Genomic DNA, 19,026 nt, shown 5'->3' on the forward strand with positions numbered 1-19,026 from the left:
ATTTCCCTTAGCATTATAGTTTCCAGTTGGGCCCATTTAGCCACAAAGAACTGCATTTTGTTTTTTTTAATAGCTGAGTAGTATTCCATGGAGTAGATGAACCAAAGCTTTCTTATCCAATCTTCTGCTGATGGGTATTTCAGTTGCTTCCATGTTTTTGCAATTACTGATTGTGCTGCTATGAACATAGGGATGCATGTTGGTTTGTCGTAAAACAGGTGTTTTGGATATATTCCTAGGAGTGCAATTGCTGGGTCATATGGTATGCAGATTTTGAGTTGTTTGAGTGTTCTCCAGACTGATTTCCATAAAGGCTGTACCAATTTGCAGCTCCACCAGCAGTGGAGTAGGGTTCCCTTTTCCCCGCATCCTCGCCAGCAAGCGTCGTTGGTGAAGAACTTACTATTTTTTAATGTTTATTTTTATTTAAGATTTATTTTTACTGGAAAGACAGATATACAGAGAGAAGGAGAGACAGAAAGATCTTCCATCTGCTGGTTCACTTCCCAAGTGTCTGCAATGATTGAGACGAGCTGACACAAAGCCAAGAGCCAGGAACTTCTTCTGGGTCTCCTAATCTGGTGCAGGGTCCCAAGGCTTTGGAGCATCCTCCAATGCTTCCTCAGGCCACAAGCAGAGAGCAGGATGGGAAGTCAAGCAGGTGGTACACAAACTGGTGCCCATATGCGGTTCTGGCTGATGCAAGGCGAGGATTCAGCCACTGAACATCATGCTGGACACAGAACTTTTTTCTTAAAGACCCAAAAGATAAAGCTTTTTGCTGGTGACAGTTTTTCATGTTGGACAGATTAATTTAAATGATCTTGCTAGATAGTTATGTGTTAGAAGTAGGTGGTTTGCTAATGAAATAGCTGTGCTAGAAAAGCTAAAAGCTGGCCCCAGGTGAGCAGGCTGTGATGCTGATGTGAATTTTGTCTGGATTTTGCTTTGCTGTAAGGTGGACCTGAGAAGGTACAGTGTCATTTAGTGACTGATGTTGAAATGGAACCCTGAGGACTTCCTTATAGTTGTGGGTAATGCAGGATATCATCCCAGAATACTAAACTTTGATGAAAGTAGATGACTGGGCTGATATTTAGAATGTGTCTTATTTCCAAGGGAAAGAAGAAGCATCTGTGACTGTGTGGTCTAAACCCTGCTTTGCCTTCGCAGGAGCTAGTGACATTAGTGCCTTGTGCCGTCCTCAGGGGTGTGTGTTTCTGTCTGGTGCTGACGTAGGGGGTCTCGTGAGTGGCCAAGTTGATGGTTTTGACCAGTTTGCTAATCCTGTTAACCTGAATGAGTCATGATTGCTTCGTTTTGCTCCCTAGAAATCCCCTGGCATTATCTGCCATCTGGATTTTTATATTAGGCTTTCTTTTTTTCTAAACCATAGTAGAATTAAAATCAGACGTAAAATAGGCCAAGTCGCTTAACTGATTATCTCACCAATTTCTAGAAAAGTGAAAAATATCTTGTCCAGCAAAAGGTTAGCTTTTAACAGAAAAAATTATCTGCAAATGTTAAAAGCAGGAAGCCGTGGAATTCTAAGTGAGGGGGGTCACATGCCTGAGGGATTTCCCCAGTAGCCTGCACAGGAGGGAGCTAAAATAGGCTGAGAACTGAAGTTCAGGAAAGCTGTCTTGAAAAATTCATAGTGTTTTTACCTTTAAGGTTCACTGTATAAAATATGTATGTAGATTTCTTTTGGAGGAAAGTTTGCTTGTGCCTTTGCCTTAAAGGGCAGATTCCTATGGAATCCACTGATTCTAGTTTTAATGGAAAAATCTTGTTTAAAAATCTGGGCTGATTTGGAAATCTACTCCATCGGACATTGGCTGGTTTTTGTGTGTAAGGCAAGAAGAGCCACTCTGCAGTTTCACTTTCCAATGACAATGCTAATCTGGCGGATAGGCTAGGGGAGGTCAAGAACAGAGAAGTCACCTGTTTGGGGCCTTCCTGGTGTCTGCCACTCTCTGTGTTTCTGTCCCACACATTCTGTTTGTTGGGGACTTGGAAGGCTGTCGTTTCCACTGCTCTTGTCATGGTTCCTGGAATCTCCTTTGTTTCTTCTACAACTATTAGTCAATTATGATAATTGGAACAGCCTATGGAGTGTGTCAGTGAGTTTAGTCTCTTTCCCCCAAACTGGAGAGAACTGCAAATGCCTTATTTTTGTAGAATAATTTTGTGGATTTGTTTATTCCAGTTATTTATTCATATGGGTCTGAAGAACAAGTTATATAATGTAAACATAATTGCTTAAAGAAAGCTGGCCCACAGAGCTTCTTGTTCGAGATTGGCAAGCTTCAGATGCTGATGGGACTTAGATGCACAAGAAGACCTTCCTCAGTGAGCTTTCTAATTAGGCCAGAAATGCTAGTAAGGATATTTTACAGAGGATACTCAGGGAGGACTGGACTTAGTGCTTTCTTACCCGTCTGTATCCTCTTTCAGAGTCATCCGGAAATGGGCTTGGTGACGGCCCCTGTCAGTCCTGCTCCAACAACCCCAGTCACACCACTTGGGACCACTCCCCCGTCTTCTGATGGTGAGCTCACCACCTGCTTTGTGTTCTTGATTCATCTAATTGTGGGCCTCTCAGGGTGAGCAGAGCAACGCTGAACCAAGTACATAGTTGTTAATTATTTCGGTTAAGAAATAAGTGTGTAGTACTCTCCCTCAGGACACTTGAAGTTGCAAAGAAAACTCTGGAAATGGTAGTCAAGTGCTTTTTTATGTGTGAGAAGCTATGGAATGCTAACCTGTGTTCCTCAGAAAATGGTGGTAGATCCCTGGAATGCTGGATCTGAAAGGGGCCTAAGGGGGCTGTGAAGCTTGTCTTGCAAGCCATGGGGTCCAAGTGAGGCCCCGAGGAGATGTTCTGTAAGAAATATCACTCTGTATTAGTGACGCAATGAAGCAAGTGTTGACTAGTGGTGCTGTCTCACGTTACCATTTGACAGACAAGGGAACTGAGGTGGGGAGAAACAATGCTTTGCCTAAGCTTAGTGAGTGTGGCTGCAAAGGACCCAGACGATAGAATCACCACAGGAACCATCTATGTCTGTGTGTTCAGCATAGTGCCTCTCATGGCAATTGCTTTGTAAATATTTGCTGAATAAATGAACAAAAAGGGAACCTGGATTCAGTCACTGTTGAGTGTCTATTCCCCCTGCTTCACTTATAAATGTCAGATTGGGGACCCAGTGTGGTAGTCTAGGTTGAAGTGCTTGCCTTGCATGCTCAAGGATCCCATGTGGGCGCTGGTTCTAATCCTGGCAGCTCCACTTCCCATCTAGCTCCCTGCTTGTGGCCTGGGAAAGCAGTTGAGAATGACCCAAAGCCTTGGGATCCTGCACCTACATGGGAGATATAGAAGAAGCTCCTGGCTTCTGGCTTCGGACCAGCTCAGCAGCAGCTGTTGTGGTCACTTCGGGAGTGAATCAATGGGCAGAAGATCTTTTTCTCTGTCTCTCTTCCTATATGTATATCTGAATTTCCAATGAAAATAAGTAAATCTTTGAGGGAAAAAAAAAGAAGAACTGTCAGACTGAGAGTGTATTGTAATTGGGAGTTCCAGGGATATTGAAGATTGTGCATCCTTTTTGCTTTTTTAACTTGTAAAGCATTTTTCTAAACAACAAATATATATATATAATGTATATAATATATATAATATATATTATATAACATATATTATTATATATTGTTACATGTTATATATTGTTATATATATAAAGTATATATATAACAAATATATATATATTTTAATTTGAAAGGCAGTGATACAGAGGGAAAAGGGGATAGCAGACTCACTCAAGTGGCCACAAGGGCCACAGCTGAGCCAGGCTGCCAAGAACTTCATGCTGGTCTCTCATGTGGCTGTAGGGACCCAAGATATTGATTCACTTTCCATTGCTTTCTCACGTGCACTAGTGGACAGCTAGACCCGAAGTGGAGCAGCCAGGACTTGAACCGGCACTCATATGGGATGCTGGCATTGCAGGTGATGACTTAACACACTATGCCAGAACAGGTGCCCATATGCAATGCTGGATGCTGCAGATGGTGCCTTAATTTTATGTGCCACAGTGCCAACCCTCTTGTTCTTTTTTTTTTTTTAAGATTTATATTTATTTTTATTTCAAAGGCATATATATACAGAGATGAGAAGAGACAGAGAAGATCTTCCATCCGATAGTTCACTCCCCAAACTGTCACAACAGCTAGAGCTATGCCAGTCTGAAGCCAGGAGTCTCTTCTGGGTCTCCCAAATGGGTGCATGGTTCCAAGGCTTTGGGCCGTCCTTGCCTGCTTTCCCAGGCCACAAGCAGGGAGCTGGATGAGAAGTGGAGCCACTGGGATTAGAACTGGTGCCCACATGAGATCCTAGCACGTTAAAGGCGAGGACTTTAGCCGCTATGCTATCATGCCGGACCCAAACCTCTTGTTCTTTTTCAGTGACATATTAAGCTTTTTATCTGAGGAACTAAGAAATGGAAGGGAAAAAGATGAAAGGCAGGAAGGAGAGAGGTGAAGGAAGAAAGGGAGAAGGAAAAGAGAAAAAGACTCACTAAACCTGTCTACATAGATTGTGCTAATATCTTTGTACCACAAACAAAAAAACTTGTGGCATCATAACTTGCCTTTAAAAAGTCTAAAATTGGGTCAAACTCAATGAAATAGGCATGTTGTAGGAAACCTTAAAATATTAGAAACTTCATATCCTTGGACCTACTGAATGATATGTGTGTGTATATATGGAGAAAAAAAAATTTCCCCTTAAAGGCACTAACAACAACAAAAATCTTCCTTTATAAATTTTATGGCTACCATATTAGAAAAAGGTAACAGAAAAAAATTATCAGTTTAGCTTCACACAATTCTATATTACCTGAATTGGTTTTATGGTAGGATGAATATGTTTGATGGAATACCTTGACCCAAAAATAACCTACATTCATTGTTGATGTTGTACCTTGAATGTTGACCTCATTGTAGACAAGGAGGTACAGGAAATCCAGCTTGACCCCTTTTGTCTGCTTACTGTTTGTATGGAAAGTGACCCCCACCCTTGTTCTGCTTCCTTCCTGTTTTCATGTAGTACCTTTGACTGCAGCATTTTTAGACAGTCTAGGCAGTACAGTAGCCTGACAGGGAGCTGCCGTGCAATCTAGGTTTGTGGTAGCAAGTTGGATCTATTTAGAATTGGAGGCCAAATTCCAAAATATCTTAATGAGGAGGAGCAAGTAGTGAGGATTGCCTGCTTGTCTCTGTTTATTCAGGTCATTGAATAATCCAATGAAAATACTGTACTTTCCCTTTAAGCCTGCCTGGTTACCATGGATATCAGTATATATATATGAATTCCATATGAGGTTGGGTTTTGGATGTTTCAGAGAACTGCCTTTCAAACTGTTCATTGTGACTACTTCCACCCACACACTTGATTATGCAATGGCAGGATTTGTGCTTACTTACCTACAACCAGTGAGCTTTTATTTTTTTCTAGTTGGAAGATCAAGTCAGCCCACTTTCAGATGGTTGTTTCTCTTGACAAAAGCTGCTGCGAAGAATGGTGCAGCCGAAGATCAGGGAGTGAGAGATTTTAATTTGTGAGGGATTTTGTTCTGTCTCTCTTCTAGTTGTTCATTTTCTTCCTCCTCAACTGTAGGGGTCCTAGCTATTATAACCTTGCTTTTAACTTCTGATTTTTAATGATAGTAGTGTTTTGTAGCTCAGTTATAAGAGAAGGTGTGTCACTGGAACCATTCTTTTTCAAAGCCAGCAGTTTAGCTGTAGCATTTCTTCCCAGCTGAGGCTTGACATTTGACAACTCAGCCTTGGCATGAGAGGACTTTCTGGTAAACTAAAAATACATACACTTCTATATTTTACGTATTATATAAGTTCTCCAGTTATTGCTGTGAGTGAGTGGGGAAAAAAGTCTCATCAGTCAGATACCTCTTTCAGTTGGTAGAAGGGCTGGTTATGGCCTCTGAGCCTCAGGGTGAGCTCTGGATTGAAATTATAGTCTCAGGTCATAGCATGAATGAAGACATGTTAGTAACTGAATCTAAAAATATATTTGTGATTTTTTTAGTTTTTGAGGGCTGAATTGTGGGAGCACAGCGTAGGGCTAGGCATGCTCATTTCTGAAGGCTTTTTGCTGTGCTTGCTATGTATTAAGGATCTGTAATATGCAAATATTTGCCATTGTTAATAGGCACTGTCTGCATCCATTGTAATAACCCCAAAGGGATCCATTATAGTTGTGAATATATATTATGAGTAATACCCCAAACTCAGCTGACTCTTCATGGCTGAAAATACAGCAGCAAGCTGTAGACTCTGCAGCTTATCTGGGCCATATTGAACCTGCTTTTGATTGTACATTGTCTTAGACATTGGAAAAGCTCTTAAGGCAACTTTTAAATTGCAGTCTGAAGATCCTGGGAGGTATGTGTAAATACTGTTCTCTGTGAGTTAGTTCTGGCAAGGAGAATCCTTCATTGTTTTTTGGGGGGAGCTCAGAGAATGGGGAGGGAGACTACCCTTGGAAATAGCAGCAGGGTGTGTAGAAGTTAGTTCCAGGCTCTCCCAATCACTGCTGTCCATCTGTCTGCAGCCTAGCTTCCCTTCCCAGTTCCCACTCAGAGAGCAGGATTTATGGGTAGAATTGGAATGTAGTTCTGTAACTTTTTCTTGTGTCATAACTTCTTTTTTCTTCCATCCTGGATGCTTCCTGCAGAAAGATTTGTTCTCCAAACTTGAGCAAGATTTCTTCTTATTAGGAAAGAATTTTCATTTGTTTTAAGCACGAGACTCATCAAGGCAAGTCTCATTTATATTCAACACACATCTTCCCTCCAAGTAGTGCTGGCAGTGCCTTTGAGAAAGCTCCTGACCTCTTCTGCTCTCCTAGAAGCTGGAACAGAAGTCTACCCTTGCTAGGATGCTGGAAGAAAAGCCATGTTCTTAGAGGCTAGACCTAAATGGGACAGAAGGTCACTGGACTTAATTTTGGAATTAGGAAGGGCTCTAGAAGATTAGGAAGAATAGAAAGAAGAAGATAAGCACTTAGTTCTCCCTCTGTTATGGAAAAATCTTTAGAGTTTTTTTTTTTTTTTTGCCTGCTGGCAAATGGGTTATGTGGGTAGAAGTGTTATGTGGAACATGTTATAGGCTAAGTGCACTTTATCTGTTCTATTCCAGTTATAAGTTCTGTGGAACTCCCACTGGATGCAGATGTACAGACCAGCAATTTACTAATAACCTTCTTAAAGTATAGTTCAATTGTCATGCAGGACACCAAAGGTAAGGCAAGCTGTTTTGGGGCTCGGGAAGTGGGAGGTGTGACCTGAAGCCAGAATCAGAGAGTAGCATTTTGAAGCTTTGACAAGGTAGACCCTTCCTGTGCAGGCTCTTGGTCTTGATTGCTGGAAAGCAGGAATTTCTCACTGCTAGAAGGCAATTAGGTGGTGTTGAGAAAACCTGATGTTGGAGGGGAGTGTTCAAAAATAGAACAGGAAAAAAATTGGTCTGTTCAAAACCCAGCAAGTCTTAGCATATCTTGGTAAGTAGATGCAGACACTTACATGTGGGAATGGGGCGGGGAGGGGGGGTGGCGGAGGGGGTTAGCACACTTCAAGGAATTCCCTCCTGAGGACAAGAACTGAAAGCACCAGCTTGTGGTGAGAATTAGAGACCTGTTGTGCAGAGCCCAGTGGGAGGGGGTGAGATTCAGAGGGACACTGTGTTCCTTAGCACTTCAGATGAATGTGTCAGTACCTGTGCGTGAAGTGCAGAGTGGGGAAAGATTGAGTATTAGGAAACTTCAAGGGTTTTTAAAATCTGATTTTGGTCTTTTCTCTGTTTATGATTTTAATGTGCCTTTAATTGGTGGGAAAATAGTAGACTAATTGGGCTAGGAGTGAGAAGGAACTGAGAGAACACTTAGCAAATTATATCCACTATACATTTCATTTTGTTTGATGCTAGATTTATGTGAGTGTTTGCAATTTGTATTTATTTATTTATTTTTGTGATAGACTATATATATATATGATTTGAGAGGCAGAGAAGGAGACAGAGAATGTCTTTCATCCACTGGTTCCCTCCCCAACAGCTGGGTCTGGGCCAGGCTGAAGTGCGGAACCTGCAGTTCCATCCAAATCTCCCACATGGGTGGTAGGAGCCAAGTACTGAAGCTGCCTTCCAAGTGCTCTTAACAGGAAGCTGGAATTAGAAGTGGAGCTGGAACTTGAATCCAGCCACTTGGTTATGGATGGAAGGCATTGTATCTGCTGTGGCAACATTTGTCCTTTGAGTTCTTAAATTTGGTCCACAAAGTACAGATTTCAACATAAGGGGGAAAAGACCTAGTTATTTCTACAAATGTGCACCAGCAGAATTGTTTTAAAAATATGATTGTTTTTTGCCATTTTAGTTTCTGTGAGGAGACGAATGCCTTGTGTGGTGAGTTAAGATTCCCTTAGGCATGATGTATCCTTTAGAAGGCTCTTGTGTGCCAAATGAGCTTAACAAGTTTCTAGTATAAGGATTTTCAGGAACTAGAGAATGGAGTTGGAAGGGAAGGCCTCTGTAGGAAGGGAATGCCAGCGCTGGGGGTTTTGGAGTGAGAAGGAAACATTGGCAGACAGATACAGAACCCGAAAGATAAATATGGGACATGGAGGATCGCCAAAGCTGACAGGAGCCTGGCTAGGCAGCCTCTAAGCAGTGTCATACTTAGGCACATCATATTGCATTAGGCCTTGGAAATTTCTGCTTTGTGAACCCAGATTTTTTTCTTCCTCTCATGCCTGTGAGTGTGCTCTTGAGAGGGAGAGAGAAAGAGAGTCGGAGCGAGTCCGTGTTGTGAGGTGGAATGTACAGCAGTCCACTGTAAGTGCTGTGGGTGGCTCAGCGTTCTAGGCCCTGCAAGTACGGGCAAGTCTGACCAGACGCTTGTATGTCAGAGATTCCTGAGGCCATCACTTTGTGGAAATGGATAGCCTCTTTCTTTCTCTAAGAATGCTGCAGCAACCACAAAGGAGAAAAACTGCATGGATGTGACCCAGAAAACAAACTGTTAGCTTTGCTTGATGTAACACAGTAGATCAGGCACTTGTGGCTCATTTTTAGCTTTAGTGGTTATGTAAGTTTATTTATCTTGGTCACTCTGTTATCTCTATAATGGAAGGGCTGATTGATTATAGTTTAGGTAATCTCAGTGTCTCTAAACTTAACACTGAGTTTAGATTTTGCCAACAGGCAGTCGAAATGTGACAGAGGACAAGGTTGGATGCCGGAGTCCAGCTCCAGCTGAGTTCGGAGCTTGAGAAGGGTGCGTGAAGTAGGCGTAGAAAGAAGAGACGGACCACTACAGTTCCAACATCATTGTGGACCACACGAGAAAGCTGTCCGCTTTATTTATACAGAAGCAGTACACAGTCTTTTTTTAGGGCATTTTGACATAGCTTCAAGGGGGGCACAATTTACAACCGCTTGAGAGGCGAGTGAGGGAGGACCCCACATTCTTTGCTTATCTCGGCTTGCTAGCCCCTACATACTTCCCTCAAGTCTGGGTCCCATCCTTGGTGCTGCCTGTGACAACCAGACCCCTACCTTGAATTATGCATGGGAAAAGGGCTGAGACCTTGGTTTATGGGGATTAGGGTATTGGCACCAAAGGTCATTAGGTTTGCAGGCCCACACAGTTTGTTAACTAAGCAAGAGTTAGACGGAAAGAACTGCAATTAGCAATGAGCCATGTTTACTCCATTTAGGTTTCTGCTCTACAATGGGCAAGTAAATGTTTCCAAAGATAACTCTACAGATAGTTGCACCTTAAGACAGGGCATTATCCATTCTGATGTTGCAGCCAACATTTTCTCAGTAGACGACACATCTTACTCAGTAATACATTCCTACTACAATTCTTATTCTATAACTTATCCATCACTTAATGAGAGAAATACATTAAAAGAGAAAAAATATAAAAATCTAAGACAAAAGTTTCAAACATTAAATCCCTTTACAACTGCAGGCTCTACAACCTCATAAGTGATCAAACAATAATCAAAAGTATACATGATGTTAGTAAAGTCACCCTATTTCCTCTAGTTAAAAAATTATGAAGGCAGGGCCCGGCGCGGTGGCGCGGTGGCGCAAGAGGTTAAAGGTCCTCGCCTAGCACGCCCAGGATCCCATATGGGTGCCGGTTCTAATCCCGGCAGCCCCGCTTCCCTTCCAGCTCCCTGCCTGTGGCCTGGGAAAGCAGTCGAGGACGGCCCAAAGCTTTGGGACCCTGCACCCGCATGGGAGACCCGGAAGAGGCTCCTGGCTTCGGATCGGCATAGTATCGGCCCATTGCGCTCACTTGGGGAGTGAATCATCAGACGGAAGATCTTCCTCTCTGTCTCTCCTCTCTGTATATCCGCCTTTCCAATGAAAAAAAATAATAAAAATAAAAATCTTAAAAAAAAAATTATGAAGGCAGCCAAAGCAACTACATGTACTATGTTCTAAAGAGTTGAGAGTTGCAAGGACAGGCTAACCTTTAAGGTCACAGTAACTATATTTTGCCATAGCAGGATAGCCTTTAGGATCACAGAAACTATATATTTGCCATAGCAGTTGGACCCAGTGGAGACTTCATTTAAAAAACAGCTGCTGTGTGGCTTCACTGGTTAATTTTTTTGCTGTCTCAGTCTCCAACTTGCTGTATGCTTTGACTTTATTATCTGTCTACCCTTTTATTCCTGTAAAGATACTTTTAATAGATATGTATGTTGGTGGACCCGGTGCGGTAGCCTAGTGGCTAAAGTCCTCGCCTTGCTCATGCCAGGATCCCATATGGGGCTAGGAGGTCTACTGTTGAGCTTGCCTCCTGTGAAGCTAGGGGGCTTTGTATGCTTTGTTCATGCTGTGTCTCAGGTGCCTTGCCCAGTGCCTGCCACAGAGTTAGATGCTATATCAGTATGTGTTGAGTGAATGATTTTGGCAGGATGAAAGATGATAAGGAGGTTATGGTCTTCTAGGTCACTAAGCAATATTTTCAGTGTGGTGAGAAAATAGGCTAGACCCTGTATGTTCTCTAATTTCTCTGTCCATTTCCTGTGAATAGTCATGAGAGTTTTCTAGATACTGTGGTAGGTGGCTATAGCTGGTGGTGCATGTAACTGGTGGACGATGGGTAGGAAAGCAGTGAACCTGTCTGGAACCAGAGAACAGCTCTGAATTGGACTATGAAAATGGGGACCAGATAGAGTGAAATGGCTTTCGGATGAGTGATTAGCTGTTGAGCAGACTGTGAGAAGATTGGAGGGAATTTTTTTCCAGGGGATTTCTTTTGCCTAGAAAGGGTGCAGGAATTATTCTACTAGTAGTATGTTAATTGCAATTCATGAATTTTTGGGGGGATGGGGAAGAGTGTGTATGTTCCTTTTTATAATGTCCATCTTCATTGCTTGCTGAGATGTGGTCTGGATGACTTACAGAGATTATGTTTTTGTTACAGATGAACACAGGCTGCACAGCGGCAAGCTCTGTCTGATCATCCTTACATGTATTGCAGAGGTAGGTCCAACAAGCCTTCTGATTACTTTTTTACCAAGCGGTATCTCTTCTTGTCTTCCCACATTCACTCTCCCAAATTCTTATTCTCCTGACTTTCAGGAGCTTATAACTTGGGAGTAAAAATCTTGATACTTTGTCTTGTCTATTTCTGGCCACTGGAATGTCTGTCCTGGCACCAGGGGATACTGCTTCCTTTCTCACTGTGCTTTCTGTGTCTGGCATAAAGTAGAACCCCATCAGCGTTTAATGGATAAATTAATAAAGAGTTCTGATATAGCTGCTATAATTGAGACCTGGAAGATTTAGGACCAGAGATTTAATATATATATATATTTGAACAAAAATGGCACCATGTGTTTGAAGCTGATCATATGGGGTGTTTTGCATAGTCAGCAAAATAAAAAAAAGAGGTATCCTGGGGATGGTTCGAGGGGGCATGCAGGTCTTGAGTTCTGGCAGATTGTGGTTTGGTGAGTTACAAGAGGTTTTGCGGGGAGGAGAGGCTTGGGCCTTGTGAGGAGGCCCTCTTGCTCATGCACCTCACTGTGGACCCTGCCGACACACAGGGTGGAGCTGAGTTTAAAGCTGCAACCTTCTCCTTCACTGTTCCTTAGTCTACTCTTTTCTCTCTCTCTCTCAAAAAAAAAAAAGTAGTGTATATGGTCCAGGTGGAAGGTGTAGATGGTCCAGGGTTCATTTGTGGTCTTTCCTGTTGCATTGTCTCTGCGGATAGGTGATTTCCTTTGTGAAAGGTTAGGGGTAACTTATCTAAAGAGCTGCTTATTAGCAGTGGGCCTGGTGTAATTGCTTTCCATAAGCTTTCTAAGAAAATCTTTAAAGGAGTTGTTTTTCACAAATGGTAGCAGTTGCTGGTAACTGGATTCTGTAGGTTTGTCAAATCTTCAGAAAAGGCATTGGGAAAGGGCCAAAAGATGTTACCAATTCATAGTGAGAAGTTGTTGATTTTCTGTCAAACCAGCCATGGACAGAGTTGTGCCTGGGTTCGCGTTGCCTGTGTGGTGGTTTTTTCCTTCTCTGCGGAGCTCATCTCCAGCAGAGCACAGGCCTTAGCTCTGATTCTTACTATTTTTCATTTGCTTAGAGGTTTTTGACCAGTTAGGGAAATACTGGGAAATTACATGCAAGTAAAATCTCAGGTCTTAAGTAGGGCTTGACACAAAGGCAAGAGCATATCCCCATTAGCTTTCCAACTGTGACTAGAAAGTAGTTCTAAAAGTCCAAGGATTTGTAGGAAGTGTGATAGATTACAAATTAGGTTTCTTAAATAAAGGTCTCACTCTTGTTTCTCTGTATTTTTGTTAGGATCAATATGCCAATGCATTTTTGCATGATGACAACATGAATTTTCGAGTAAACTTGCATAGAATGGTAGGTGTAATTTTTCCTTCTTGTTTTATTCGTAGAGGAATTTTTTGTGTGTCGTTAGGACTGGGGTAAAATTGATCTAGAACAAATGTGAGTGGAAAATTGTGGCAAAGAGCTCTTGGGTTACTGTTGTTCAATAGACCTGTGCCTGTTGGGGTTTTTTTATGTGTCATGAGCTAAACTTAAAACAGAGTACAAAGATCAGTAAGTATGTACCCATGACAGTAATATTGAATTATATCATTAATAGATTTCTTTCTTTTTTTTTTTTTTTGTTTAAAACAGAGAGTGAGAGTGAGAGAGAGATGGAGACATTACAGAGAAAATTCCCATCCACTGGTTCATTTTTCAGATGCCTGCAATGGCTAGAACTAGGGTGGGCCAAAGCCAGGAGCTGGCACTATTCAGATCTTCCACATAGGTGGCAGGAACTCAATCACTTGAGCCATCCTCTGCTGCAGTCAGTACCAGGAATTGGGTATTAAACACTGGTTTTCCAACCTGGGGTGCAGGTGTCTTAAAGCCAGGCCAAACATATGCCCATCAGTAGCATAGGTTCAGGGTGGATCTTGTGGCACAAACATTAAGGTGTCATGGGGACACCTGCAGTCGATATTGGAATGCCTGGTTTCAAGACTTGGCTCTGTTGCTGATTCCAGCTTCCTGCTAATTTGTAACCTGGGAGGCATCAGACAATAGATGGTCCAAGTATTTGGATCCCTGCTATCTATGAAGGAGATGCAGAGCGAGTTCTGGGTTCCGGGATTTAAAAAAGAAAAGAAAGAAAATATTTTATTTATGGGTCAACTAAAATTACATGCCTTTTAAGTGCTGGGTTCCCATATGGTTGTCAGTTCGTATCCCGGCTGTTCCACTTCCCATCCAGCTCCCTGCTTGTGGCTTTGGAAAGCAGTAGAGGATGGCCTGGGGCATCAAGGGACCCTGTACCCGTGTGGGAGGCCAGACAGAAGCTCCTGGCTTTGGATTGGCTCTGCTCCAGTGGTTGTGGCCACTGTGTAGTGAACCAGTGGGTGGAAGATCTTTCTCTCTTTGTCTCTCCTTCTATCTGTAAATCTGCCTTTCCAATAAAATAAACAAAAATCTTAAAAAAACGTATTTCCTTGTTTCTTTGTTATTTTGAAGGTCAGAGTTACAGAGACAGACAGTTCTTTCATCTACTGGTTCACTTCCCCAGATGTCAATAATGGTCAGCACTGGGCCAGACCAAAGCCAAGAGCTTCATTCAAGTCTTCCTAGGTGGCTTAGACTCTCGGACCATCTTCTAACTGTTCTTTCCAGGCCATTTGTAAGGAGCTGGATCAGAAGTGGAGCAGCCAGGACTCAAACTGGCAAATACATGGGATGCTGGCATTGTAGGTGGCAGCTTTATGTGCTATGCCACGACACTGAGCCCTGGGTTCCTGGCTTTGATCGGGTCTAGCTGAACTGTTTAGGCATGTGGGGTGTGAACCAATAAATGACAAATCTGTTATTTCTATCTGTCTCTCTTTGTTTCTGCCTTCCAAATAAAAACATACACACTTCAGCAAGGAGATGGGTCGAAGTATTTTATTCTCAAAATGCACTGAAATCTTTCATTGGCTGAGATCAGGTCTTTGATTTATTCATCTGAAAAATGTGGAAATAGAGCATGGGAGATCAGGGAATTCCCTGAAGCTTGGAAGTATGTTAAAAAGATATTGTAAGATACAGAGTTGAAACTTCCCATGTTTTTTTGTAACTTCGATGACTGGTGCCTGTTATTACTTTACTGTCAATCGAAAATACCAGTGTACCTTTTTAATTTTGCCCTCTTACACAGTACAGATAAGTTCAAAATGAAAACACCAGCTTTCCTATTGTAGTATATGACAGTGCCCTTGGGGCTGTGGCCTTGCTGTGTTGGCAACTGAGAAGCATTTATATTTCCTCCCTGTTCCATTTCTATTCCGCTGTGTTTCTAGAAAAATGTGGAAAGAAAGGTAGTTCCTCTGAGGTGATATTTGCCTGAGAAACATGATGGTGAGCCGATGGATCTTAGTTCAGATGTCTACTAATTTCTTTCTTTTTTTAAAATTTGTTACGTATGTGTGTGAAGCCCATGAGACACAGGAAGAAGGCAGCAGATAAGAACCTTCCCTGCCGTCCTCTAGTCTGTGCTGTACTGGGTGAGTGAGTATCGTTGAAATAGTTGGTTTTTTCCCAGGATAGTGATAGGTATTTGTGGCTAGGGTAAGTGCTGCTTACTCAGAGAAGTTGTTAGTCTTGTTTCTTTCCTGGCCCAAGACACCATGTTTATAATTACATTTGGTCAGGCACCCTTGATGAATTTGAGTGCTCTATGAAACTGGAGTATTCGAGCCTGGCAGCGTAGCCTAGCGGCTAAAGTCCTTGCCTTGATCGCATCGGGATCCCATATGGGCGCTGGTTCTAATCCCGGCAGCTCCACTTCCCATCCAGCTCCCTGCTTGTGGCCTGGGAAAGCAGTCAAGGACGGCCCAAAGTCTTGGGACCCTGCACCCGCATGGGAGACCCAGAAAGAAGTTCCTGGCTCCTGGCTTCAGATCGGGATAGCATCGGCCATTGCGCTCACTTGGGGAGTGAACCATCTGATGGAAGATCTTCCTCTCTGTCTCTCCTCCTCTCTATATATCTGACTTTCCAATAAATAAATAAATCTTTAAAAAAAATTAGGAAGCGGAGTATTCTCTTCAAAGGAAAAATCTTTCCAGGGAGACAAGGGAATATGTCTATACTTGATACATGATTTAAGTTTATAAAATAGCTTACCCTTGCTCAGGGTTTCAGATTCTTAACTCACTTACTTCACCTTGATTGATGTGTCATTTGGCCATGGTGCTTGAAGCTCAAGATTTAGACGTAGCAGAACTTTTAAGTTTTCAATTTTTTTAAATTTGAGAGGCAGAGAGATAGTCCCCATACATTGGCTCACTCCCAAATGCTGAGCTGGGCACTTAGCTACATCTTCCACGTGAGCGACAGGGACCCAATCATATGAATCGCCAGCGCTGCCTGCTAGGGTCTGCATTAGCATGAAGCTGGTGTCAGGAGCCACTCCAGGTACAGAATCTAGATTTTTAGACCCTGGCACAGTAACCCAGTGGCTAAACCTTGCATGTGCTGGGATCACATATGGGTTCCGGCACCAACCTTGGCTGCTCCATTTCCCTTTCAATTCCCTGCTTGTGGCCTCGGAAGACAGTAGAGGATGGCCTAAGCCTTGGGACACTGCACCCATGTGGGAGACCCGGAGAAAGTTCTGGTTCCTGGCTTCAGATTGGCTCAGCTCTGATTGTTTCACTCCAGGGGAGTGAAGCAGTGGATGAAAGATCTTTCTCTTTGTCTCTCCTTCTCTCTGTAACTCTACTTTCCAATAAAAATAAATAAATTAAAAAAAAAATCTGGACATTCAGATGAAGTGCCTGGGCTTCCTGGCCACTAGGGTAACCACTGCTCCAGCCCCCATGACCTGCTCTTTCTGCCCTCATTTGCATCCAAGTAAATTAAGCTGAATGAGACTGATAGGACTGCCAGGTACGAAGCCTTTTCTTGGATAATTGTCTTCCCAGAAATGTGTCTTTTCATCAGGGAAACTGAACTTTTTTTTTTTTTTAACATTTACTATTTTTATTGGAAAGATTTACAGAGAGGAGAATATAATTTCTTATTTTTTTTTAAAGATTTATTTATTTATTGGAAAGTCAGATATACAGAGAGGAGAGACAGAGAGGAATATCTTCCATCCGATGGTTCTCTCCCCAAGTGAGCACAATGGCCGATGCAATGCCAGTCCAAAGCCAGGATCCAGGAACTTCCTCCAGGTATCCCACACAGGTGCAGGGTCCCAAGGCTTTGGGCCGTCCTCGACTGCTTTCCCAGGCCACAAGCAGGGAGCTGGATAGGAAGTGGAGCTGCCGGGATTAGAACCAGCGCCCATATGGGATTCTGGCGCGTTCAAGGCAAGGACTTTAGCCGCTAGGCCACACTGCCAGGCCCCTGAATTTTTAATTTCATTTAACTTAGATACTCAGCCCCAATTTCTAAATCTACCTGATTTTATACACAGTAATTAAGTGCATAAAAAGCCTCTATTGATCCAAGACCACACAGTCGTATCTTTCAAACTGAGCAGGGAAGTGAAAATATGTTGACCGATAGAGATTTGTAGTGAGTTCTGATTACGTGGATGTCATCCATAATTTTTCCTTTACTTGCCTTATTGCTCTTGTATCCAAATATGAGTTATCTCTGGCATTTTGCATTCGTGTCACAGTTTGAAATGCTTAAACATTGAAGCCTCTCTTTTATATGAACCTAGGTATTCTTTTTTTTTTAAAAGATCTATTTATTTTTTGGAAAGTCAGATATACAGAGAGGAGGAGAGACAGAGAGGAAGATCTTCTGTCCGATGATTCACTCCATAAGTGAGTGCAATGGCCAATGCTATGCCGATCTGAAGCCAGGAGCCAGGAACTTCTTTCCGGGTCTCCCATGCGGGTGCAGGGTCCCAAGGCTTTGGGCCGTCCTCGACTGCTTTCCCAGGCCACAAGCAGGGAGCTGGATGGGAAGTGGAGCTGCTGGGATTAGAACCAGCGCCCAAATGGGATCCCACATGTTCAAGGTGAGGACTTCAGCTGCTAGGCCACGCCATCGGGCCCGAACCTAGGTACTTTCGAATAGGGGAGTAAACTAATCTTATTGCTAGTAGCAGGTGGTGAAAGAATTAGAAAAGGTGATTTATTATGTAAGTGAATCTGAGTTAGATACAGCTAGTGGGTGCTCTTCAGCATCAGTACCGGGTCCATGCAGATGCTTCTTTCCAACGTGAAATCTCTTTCTAGTTGATCTGATTTTTCTCTTTTCCTGTTTCAGACCTGATGGTGGAGTTTATTGTAACACACATGATGAAGGAATTTCCTATGGATCTTTATGTGTAAGTTGTATGATTCATTTAAGGTGTCCATCTGTATTTTTAAGAATCAAGTGGTAGAAGTCCATACATAGTTTATATTAAGGAAAACACATTTTGTGTGGAACGTTGTCAGGATGTTTTATGGTCTGGGTCTGTCCATCTTTTCAGGTAAAGAAAATGTACACACTGCTGTTCAGATTCAGCACACATTCGTTGTCCCTATTAGGCACTCTCATGCGGGGCTGTACTGATGCACTGAGGAGACATGAGAGACTGCCGTAGTCCTAAGGAGACGTGATGACCACTCGGTTGTCTCTGGGCTTCAGCATCATGGCATTCAGTGCTAGTTAAATGCTAGGAGGAGGCTAGAGAGAGAGCTTTTGACCCACTCATGCTCTGTATTGTGTGGACAGCCTTGCTAGAGCCCTGATGGCTAGGCTGATCATTTCTATACTGGCTTGGCTGGGAGATTACTGCCTCCCCAGAATGACTGACTGTCCCTCACAATTCTTCATGGTGCTGAAGCACAGCTGGACGTAACTGAAGATCATCCTACTGCTGTAGGCTGTATGACTTTACATTTTCTTTCTTCTTTGCCTTTCCTGCGTTCTTTTTTTTTTTTTTTTAAGATTTATTTATTTTTATTGCAAAGTCAGATATGTATGGAGAGAAGGAGAAACAGAGAGGAAGACCTTCTGTCCGTTGATTCACTCCCCAAGCGGCGACAACAGCTGGCGTTAAGCCAGTCCGAAGCCAGGAGCCCAGAGCCTCTTCCGAATCTCCCACATGGGTGCAGGGTTTCAAGGCTTTGGGCCATCCTCTACTGCTTTCCCAGGCCAATGATAGGGAGCTGGATGGGAAGTGGGGCTGCTGGGATTAGAACCGGCGCCTGTATGGGATCCTGGCACGTTCAAGGTGGGAATTTTGGCTGCTAGGCCACTGCGCTTGGCCCTCTTATTCTCTTTAATATCTAAGAACACCTATGCCACATTAGTGTACCCTGAAATATGTATATATTACTTAAATACCTGACTGAGTCTGACCATATTGGTACCTCCCTTTCTTTGGAAAGGAGAACAGTTCTGAGCATGGCTATTGCAGTGAACCACACTCTGCAACAG

General features: G+C 42.9%; 1 protein-coding gene across 4 annotated transcripts in view; it reads left to right on the forward strand.

The window, feature by feature from the left end:
* The window catches only part of ARMH3 (armadillo like helical domain containing 3), a 186,506-nt gene that overhangs the window by 48,602 nt on the left and 118,878 nt on the right, over window positions 1-19,026 (forward strand). For all 4 annotated transcript variants that reach the window (XM_040992253.1, XM_040992251.1, XM_040992250.1 and 1 more), the window contains 6 exons: window positions 2,458-2,551; window positions 7,219-7,320; window positions 11,528-11,586; window positions 12,910-12,975; window positions 15,071-15,140; window positions 17,866-17,926. In XM_040992253.1, coding sequence (XP_040848187.1) covers window positions 2,458-2,551; window positions 7,219-7,320; window positions 11,528-11,586; window positions 12,910-12,975; window positions 15,071-15,140; window positions 17,866-17,926 — 452 coding nt within the window. The remainder of the gene's footprint in view (window positions 1-2,457; window positions 2,552-7,218; window positions 7,321-11,527; window positions 11,587-12,909; window positions 12,976-15,070; window positions 15,141-17,865; window positions 17,927-19,026) is intronic.

This window comes from Ochotona curzoniae, unplaced genomic scaffold (genome assembly GCF_017591425.1).
Source record: "Ochotona curzoniae isolate NIBS_2020 unplaced genomic scaffold, NIBS_Ocur_1.0 contig_66, whole genome shotgun sequence".
NCBI lineage: Eukaryota > Metazoa > Chordata > Mammalia > Lagomorpha > Ochotonidae > Ochotona > Ochotona curzoniae.